The sequence below is a fragment of the Amblyomma mixtum genome, chromosome 10 (genome assembly GCF_055824585.1).
Source record: "Amblyomma mixtum isolate Tamu chromosome 10, ASM5582458v1, whole genome shotgun sequence".
In the NCBI taxonomy this organism is placed as follows: domain Eukaryota; kingdom Metazoa; phylum Arthropoda; class Arachnida; order Ixodida; family Ixodidae; genus Amblyomma; species Amblyomma mixtum.
In genome coordinates, this window is record NC_143021.1 from 155699614 (window position 1) to 155708917 (window position 9304).

The following is a 9304-nucleotide window of genomic DNA, read 5'->3' on the forward strand; positions in this document are numbered from 1 at the left end:
CGCCGTAGTGGACGGCTCCGGAAATTTCGACCACCTGGGGTTCTTTAACGTGCACTGACATCGCACAGTACACGGGCCTCTAGAATTTCTCCTCCAAAGAAATTCTAGCCGCCGCGGCCGGGATCGAACCCGCATCTTTTGGGTCAGCAGCCGAGCACCATAACCGCTGAGCCACCGCGGCGGCTCTTGTTTATAATACTGCGGGCATTTATGTTTAGGAAGCTTATTTGGGACGGTTCGCTTGGCGACGGGTGCGCGACGCCGGTGCATCTGCCTGTTCGTTTTTTTCATTGGGGGGTGAATCAGGCTCCTGTGGAACCTGAGAATCTGTTTCAATGAGTACCTTATCGTTTGTTGTGTCATCCCAACGGTAAAGTTTTCCATTTATGCGTATTTTATCGTATACTAAATTTACTTTGTCTCCGCTATCCTTATTTGGTTTTGCACACTGCCATAGTTTTCTCCTGATATCGCGTACCCGTACCGAGTGGTCTTCGCCAATTGAAAAGTCACTCTCTTTTAGTTTGTGGCAATTTTTCAGCACTCGGGCTTTATCCCGGAAGTTCAGGAGTTTCATTATTATTGGTCTGTTCTTTTTCTTTCCCGGCTTTCCTAACCTATGTATCCTTTCGATTGTTACAGGTTTAATTTTGAGGAGCTTGTTAAAGATTTTTTGGTTGACTAATTTGTCAAGAGAGTCGTCGCTCTCTTCAGAATCCTCCGGGAGACCGTAAACTATCAAATTGTTCCTTCTAGAGCGATTTTCTAAATCGTCAAGTTTCAGTTCAAGGTCTGAAATCACCCCCTGCAGGCTGGCCACCTCGTTCAAACAGCGCGAGATCTTGTTATCGAGGATAGCAAGATTTTCTAATTTTTCGTCTATGGAAGTTAGACGTTTCTCCTTGATTTCTTTGAGGTCCGTCGCTATTTCTTGAAGTTGTTTCATCACTTGGGCCATGTCGGGGCCAGGGTTTGACTCGATGTCTCCAGCCAACAGAAGTTGTTTTCGTACATAAGATGCCAAATCATACAGCAAAGGACACAGCAGCCTTGGGCACGGCAGCACTACCAAGAATGGATCGTCTGAACGAATACATTTGCCAAATTTTTTGCTCACCTGCAAAAAGTAGACGAGCGGATTATCGTACCGCATGCTTGCAGTGCCGCCGCGCCCAATGGTGCCGTGATGCCTGTGGTGTTCTTTTATACGCGTCCAGTTTGCCGCCAGGGGTGCGCCGAATTCTGAGTCTGCGCTCTGTGTTCCAGGAGATGGGTAGTCATGGTTGATGCCGCGGCAATCCAGCTTTGGTAAAGCCGTCGGCACGTGGTGTTCACATTCATCGAAGAGTCGAGTTAACGATGATTGTGTCGTATAGTCTTGCGGTCCGTAGGTTGCTGGCACCAGCAGCAAGGTGACAGATATCTGCAAAAAGTAGACGAGCGGATTATCGTACCGCATGCTTGCAGTGCCGCCGCGCCCAATGGTGCCGTGATGCCTGTGGTGTTCTTTTATACGCGTCCGGTTTGCCGCCAGGGGTGCGCCGAATTCTGAGTCTGCGCTCTGTGTTCCAGGAGATGGGTAGTCATGGTTGATGCCGCGGCAATCCAGCTTTGGTAAAGCCGTCGGCACGTGGTGTTCACATTCATCGAAGAGTCGAGTTAACGATGATTGTGTCGTATAGTCTTGCGGTCCGTAGGTTGCTGGCACCAGCAGCAAGGTGACAGATATCTGCAAAAAGTAGACGAGCGGATTATCGTACCGCATGCTTGCAGTGCCGCCGCGCCTAGGGAACTCGGCTTAGCTATCGTAAATGTGTATTTAAATAGAACAATTTCACTAATTTAGCACTCTTCGAGCTTACTCGGGAAAAATTCTTCGTTCGCTTACTGACTCATGCAAAAAACTTCCCCATTTCCTTCGTAAAGGCGCTTTCCTGGTGCATTAGGAGTGTCAAAAACACAGCACGCAATTGATAGTTTCCGCCGCTTCGAGCTTACTTTCAAAAAACTTCCATTCTTTGTCTGAAGCTAGGTTTGTGGAATTTCCTTAGCTGAAAAACGAAGCTGTACAAAAATGTCTCACATTGGTCAAGTTTGCAGTAGTTTGGAACCGAAAAAAAATCCTGTTCCCGCTACTAAGCCAACTTGCTATAACGGCTATCCAAGGTATTTCTTGAGACTACAGCTATTCTATATATATTGGCGCCTTGCCCACGCAGGGCAAAGCTGTATATTATGTCTGTTACCTTTTTTATGCACACATTATTTAATCTTAAAAGGTAATAAAGCCTATATATATTTACATTTGTACCTCGAAAGAAGACTATAGAACAGTTTATTAGTACATCACAATCTTAAGATAATGACAGCGTTTTATGGAGATAGGAACGACACCCCACGACAGCGGAGGTTTTTGATTGCGATGTTCAGTTTGCCACCTTAGAGTACGCACAAGTCATCTTCCATTACTAATGCGAAAGCATTTCTAGGCTATGTCGGCGGGGTCGTGTCAGCAAAACGTGTCAGCAAAACGTGTCCGCAGCATTTGTGACGCTCTCAGAAGAGGTAGCATCAAACGAGCATCAAAAAATGACCTGAGGATGCTGCGCAAAAAATATTGTGCCGATAGTATGATTAGTGAATTATTAGAGAAAGAAATGTCGAATAAATGTCGGACTAGTGTGGGAATCGATATATTGAGTGGACGGAAAAACAGCCATGGACGACAAAATAGTGCATAAATAGGCAAGTGAGTTAAAATAAGGTTTGAAATGAATTGATAGGTATTTGATGAGTGACAACTATTCGAACAAAAAGTTGCATTGCCATAGATTTATTAGTTAAATAATTATCAGTAGAAACCATTGGACGGTTGAATAGGCAGGACAGGGATATAGTAAGTTGATGGGAAAGCAACCACGGCGCAAATTTGAGAGCCGAAAATGGTTCATTGAGATAAAATAATGTGTAATCAGAGCAAATAAATGAATATTTATTTAAATCATCACATAATTACACTAATTCAGTGGATAAATTGAAAGACGAAAATAAAATGATAAAGAGAGGCAAAGAGAGGCGACGAGTGCAGAAGAGGCGTGAATGCTTTCGCGTTTTTCAAATGCGGGTCGCCGCATGTTCTCTTGAAACTTGGGAAAAAACCCACCTAGGCGCAAATCATTTCACGACACAAAAAGAGACGAGGAGACAACGGACAGGCGCCAACTTCTAACTATTTATTGCTCAAAAAACACATACATTTATAGTCTCAGGCAACGCCCACATTTACACAGCACACTTCAGTTAGGTTGTATGCGGCGGAGTACGGTTTTCTGAGCAATAATGTTCGTGCTAGGCGATAAGTCAGGGCTGCGATAAGGCACGTGGTGTGTAAATGTGGGCGTTGCCTGAGACTATAAATGTGTGTGTTTTTTTTCGAGCAATAAATAGTTGGAAGTTGGCGCCTGTCCGTTGTCTCCTCGTCTCTTTTTTTGTCGTGAAATCATTTGCGCCTAGGTGGGTTTTTTTCCCAGGTTTCAAGATGAAAAACCAACTAGCCCGTCCACATGCCTTACTGAGCATGTTCTCTATTTATTTTTAGCGTACCTTTCATTATATCATCATATGGCTTTTTAATAATCCAGTATATTAAGCCACAATATTCTACCCGCTAATCTACCTCAACAGATTTTCCAGGTTAAGCTTATTCCAAATTTTGGTATTTCATTGGAAGTTTGGATAAACCACCAAATTTTTCGGTAATCAGATTTTCAAATTTGTGCACTTGTGGTTACGTCGTGTTGAGGACGTCTTGGCACTCAGTCACATTCATATATAGCGCAGTCATTTTACAATGCATTTAAAAAAAAAACTACCGAAACACACGACTGATATACAAGGCAGAAAACTGGCAAGTAGGATACGCTACACAAGAACCAGGGTATCCAAAAGCAATAATTTATTATTGATTGCTTTGGTTTTGGGGGATTAAAAGTTTCAAAGCAGCTCAGGCTATGAAAGATGCCGCAGTGAAGGGCTCCGGAAATTTCAACCACCTAGCGTGCACTGACATCGCACAGCACACGGGCATCTAGAATTTCGCCTCCACTGAAAGGCGACCGCCACGGCCAAGATCGAACCCGCGCCATACACATGTTGCATGCGAGAGACAAGTTGCCTTTTCTGAGCTCCGGGAAAGCTTACGAGCGGTTCCATAGTGGCCAGGTGAAAAGTATTCTTAAACATTAAGTGGGGCGCTTTGTTTACCTAGAGTGCGGTGAGGCGAAAGCTTTAAGCACGGTGTTGCTTCTTGTGTCACTGATGTGTGGTTAAGATGCTAAGTTTCGCCTCGAAGAGTGGAACGCGACAGAGTCTTGGAACGCTGCCAGGGCGTCCACAGAACGCCATCGCCCGTTCGGCTCTACCCCTTGCTCGTCGGTAAATTGTTTCCTGAGGATAGGAAATGTATGTCTCGCATATCTCGATGGACACCTGAACCTCGCCGCAAGGGATGGGAGGGAGATGGGAGTGAACGAAGACACTGTATTCACTAGACGCGCCTTTGTTCATTCCAAGCCACCGAGGTGGCATAGCGGAGTGGTTCGATTCCCCAACTCGACAAATTTCCTACTCGGTTTTACTTTATTTATATGTTTATTTATTTTACTTGGGGCATCACAATACCATCCTTTTAGTTGGTTGCATGCTTACTAGCCAAAGTACAATTGGCCCCGCATGAAATTTGCGCACTCTGACGTCACGACTATTTCGACCAATTGAAAAGCATGAATTTCTGTCGACAACTCCTGTTTACAACGATGAGGTATTAAAAGCTTCCACCTTAATAACTGGCGTGAATTAATTTCATTACCTCTCTCCATGGGGGCACCCGGTGGGCAGCTTGTCACTAGCCATGGTGGCCAGGTTGGGATGACATTCCTAGGTTACGTTACCTCCCTCGACCAATCAACAACTTAACTTCCATCTGGCATGGTACAGTGTTCAATTAAGAGAGCATTTCAAGCTATAGAATGAAAAAAAAATCATGCTCATATTTTCCTTCACGAGGTTGTAGCGTCATCCAGAAAATTACTCCTGTTGCTCTGCAATGACTTAGGAGTAATGCTCGCGATTTAATATCGATGAACTAATAGCGACCATCCAAATGTTTCTACTACTCAAAAAATACATTTTTCATATCTTCGATAAAATATATTTTAATTAAAGCCTTGAATAAAACATTTTCGTGAAATTTTTGCGGTCAGCATATCCTGACATTTACTATCTCGGGATGTAAGCGAAGCCACGCATTTGCCTTATCCTAGGCAGACTGTTATTCAGGTAAATTTATTGTTCCCGACAAAACCAATGACTGCACACTGTGCCTATGCAATTCCAAAGGAAGAATAAAAACTTTATTGTAAAGGAAAAATAACGTTTGACCGTTGTTATTCTCATTGTAACAGACTAATATACAGCAAATACCTTTCTATGTTCCTTACCATGTCTGGCACTAACTGATGGGAGAGCACTGAAACTATCAATGGTAGACAGAGTAGTTCAATCAGTGATTAATCCGATGAAACTGCCGACAGCCCACTATAAGGATATTCCCACGTCTAGATTAGCACAACCACTGTCCCCGTTCTAGCTAAATGCTCACGGAGGTCAATGCAACGCTCCAGGCCTGGACATCTTAAACTCTGTTTAACGCACGCTAGAATAAATTGGAGAAGCTAAATATGGTTAACACTGACTTAAAGATAGCAGACATAAATTAGCAACAGATTTGTTAATTCTTTATCAGGACTTTTAAAATGCCGTTAGGGGACGCCTGCAAACGTAGTACACACGCAATGAAGAAGCGTTTAAAGCATTAATTTCAAGCCAGGAGTTAGAATGATGACAATATGCCTTACCCAGCATTCTGTCTTGTCAGGGTAGTTCGCCCGCACCACAAGAGTAACAGTTTTACAGTAAAACCAGGATGGATTAATTCTGGACTGAAACACCAAAGGGTAACCAGGTAGTTGTATAAAATCTTCAACGTACACTTAAAAATTACTTGGAATTAGGATTGAAAGGCTGAAAAGGTCAGTGCTTGAGGAGAGCGGCTATTTTTTTTTTCATCCCCAGCTACTTACGTTCAAGAATTTATCAGCTTCTGAGACAGTGGGCAAGAGATTTTTTTTATCTTTACTCACTATTACTATCACAAGCTCCTGTGATAAACTGAACAAAAACACAAAATAGCAAGGATCCAGCAGATGTGACTATGGCTTTCCCATATATCAGTAGATATAAGACCAGAACCAATATTCTGACAATAATAGACGCGAAGAAGCCATAACTTGAGACGAATTAATTGTACGATTATCATCTAAACTCTAAAACTACCCTCTACATATTCCCTTTTTGTGAATATATAAGATCTGTATAAGCTACCCTTAGTTCACGGGACAATTCTCATGGTCGAAAAACCCCACAGTGCGGAAGTATTTTTGCAAAACACTCCTTACCACGCCCATTCAAATCGTGCTATTTGGACAATGATATGAAACGACCATTTCTTCGGGATCTGGGCCGCTTCTGAACAAGCAGTGCTATCCTATCCGCTCTACGATAAATGTAATTCAGTTCAGATTACGCTTTTTAATGAGATAAAATTTTCGGTTGTCATCTCATCAATCAATTTTCGGCTTTTCTTTTGTCGAACAACGTGATGCGGCCTCGTGGCGTTATCACAGCTCGCCGACCGTAGAAGGTGGCAACCTGCACATCGGATTGCTAGCAAACTGGCTATCATGGCAGGTGGCAGGAATTTTATTGATTGGTCGAGCGAGGTCACGTGACCAAGCGACGTCACACAACCCCACGCTCATGGATCGGGCACCTGTCTATCGGGTTGTGAGCTACATGCCCCACCACGGCATGTGGCAGTCACATTAATTCGAACAATTAAACTCGATGCAGTTGGCACCTTCCAACCATGGCGATGCGCATGAACCTTGCGAGAACTCGGGAAGGGTAGTCTAGGCCTTACAAGACACACCAGTGGCGGTGTTTCACGGACCCAACTTCCGAGGCAGTGGCATATTGCGTCACAGCTGCACCACTTCACCAACAGTAGTATGAGGATTCCCCCATATCTGGGAATGCGATTTAGAGGGTCCTCACGGTATCAAAACTATGTGACCTCCAATAGACTAATAAAAGGGTAGAGCCAAACACCAAATTCTGAGGATTTCAGATATTTGGAAGTTGACCTACCCCTAAAATTCCTCGCTGCGGTTGCTCAGTTGTTACGGCGCTCGGCTGCTGGCCCGAAAGGCCCGGGTTTGATCCCGGCCGCGGCGGCCGAATTCCAATGGAGGCGCAATTCTAGAGGCCTGTGTACTGTGCAATGTCAGTGCACGTTAAAAAACCCCAGGTGGTCGAAATTTCCGGAGCCCTGCACTACTGAGTCCCTCATTGCCTGAGGCGGTTTGGGACGTATAAATCAAATCAAACGTAAAATTCCAAGGATAAAAAAAAATTGCAAGTAGGTGCATCCCAGAAAACTGAACAAAGGCGTATGCTTTGAGTTGCGTTACTATGACGCCAGACTTAATATTGTACATTCTCCTTAAAGCATCGACCATGCACCGTGTCAGAAGGAAATTAGGCCCCACGAGAGCACAACGGTCTGAAAAAAAAAATTTATAGATGATTACGGTGGTGGGTAATGAGAAATTTGAGCGCAACTGTTCCCTCTCCGCCTGCCACCGCTGGTAGGTGACGTGTTACGCTGCTAGCCACCATCCCGGACCTTTTCGTTGCAGCTGTCTTCCAGTTGGCGTTTCGCTCTGTTACGTAAACAGCCGGTTACGGCGGGAACTTCGGCGACGACGCCGACGACTATGACGACTACGACGCGGATTGAAGGAAAGACCGCCTAAGGGCTGCGCTCCAAAATTTCACGTGAATCTCTGCAAAGATGGCCTGCAGTGAAGTCGGCAGTCAGAACAGAGTCTTGCATCCTGGAGTGGTAAAGTGTGTGGCAAAGCAGCGAGGTAGTTGCGGGAGCGAAGACAAGACATAGAGCGAGTGTATGCAAACATTATGGCATATAAGAGCTCGCCTCCTGTTCCTCCATAAATAGGCTTGTCCGCCATGCATTGCGTGTTCTTGGCGCTGCAGCCGCCAAGCCGTAGATTAAAGGTCACTCACCAGACCTGTTTCTAATACCGTCAACCAGATCTGTTTCACCAAGCGACCAAACAAGGTATAGATGGACGACAGGGCGGGAGAGAAAACAGCAATTGCAGAATAAACCATTCAAAAAGGCTATCAATAAGTAAAAGGTGAGCAACACCAGAAAGTATAACGTGGGGAGAATCGAGTAGATTTTAGCAATGGAGGTAGTCTACAAGCGATAGAGGAATGAATATGTAGCGTTCCAAAGAAAGCTCTACATTGTAAAATGATTTTATAAGGTAATGATGAAGCCAATGGTGCGGAAAATTTTGACATCTTGTTCTTAGCCTTGCACGGAAGTTAGGCCTACTCGGAAAACAGAGATGGAAAGCACATAGCGCGGCTCAGCGAAATGGAGATTTACTGAAGGATAGAAAAATTATTATGGAGTAGGTTGATAATAATTCTAAGATGGCTGGATATTGTTTTAAAAAATTTGTTATTTGCGTTCATAACCTGTGATCATCATAGCTGGTGCGAGTCCGGGGCGCTTAAACTTTATCTTCCTTAAATAGATATGGAGTGTGTTTGTTTTTGTATAGAATCTTAAAGTTTGAAGGGTCTGACGCGCAATTTCAAGCGATAGCTTGCATTTGAATAGCCTACTGATCTCTAGTATACAATAGGCGCTGAAGTATACGAGCATTTTTCTATTTTTGGAATTTTTCTAGTTGCACATATTGAGCAATTTTACTGAGAGGGCAGGTAATCAAGGTTTCCTTTTGTTGTCTCTGACAATACCAGGGAGCAGTATGTTACACGTGAAAGAAAGAGAACGTAGTAAATTTGTTGCGTTACTGAAACTGGAAGATAGCATCTCTGCCTGTTTAATGTACCAACAGCGGGAGAAGTTTAGTTCTAAGAGCATCTATGCGCACATTCCAGGGAACGTTTTCGTGAAACATAACACCTAGAAAGCGAATGGTCTTAGACTGGTTGATAATGTTATTCCCGAACTTCAAGTTGAATTCACTTTAGTTTTTACTAAATAAAAAAAATAACATTTGCTCTTAGGTAGGCACGCTTTTTCAAACCTACATAATTTGATGAACGGGATCGAACCGCCGAACTC

General features: G+C 43.8%; 1 protein-coding gene across 1 annotated transcript; it reads right to left on the reverse strand.

Moving 5' to 3' along the window:
* Positions 1 to 223: 223 nt before the first annotated feature.
* LOC149327436 (uncharacterized) lies at positions 224 to 1765 on the reverse strand. Its single transcript, XM_089564879.1, has one exon. It carries the CDS (start codon positions 1763 to 1765, stop codon positions 224 to 226), a length of 1542 nt encoding a protein of 513 aa, XP_089421005.1.
* Between the last annotated feature and the right edge of the window lie 7539 nt (positions 1766 to 9304).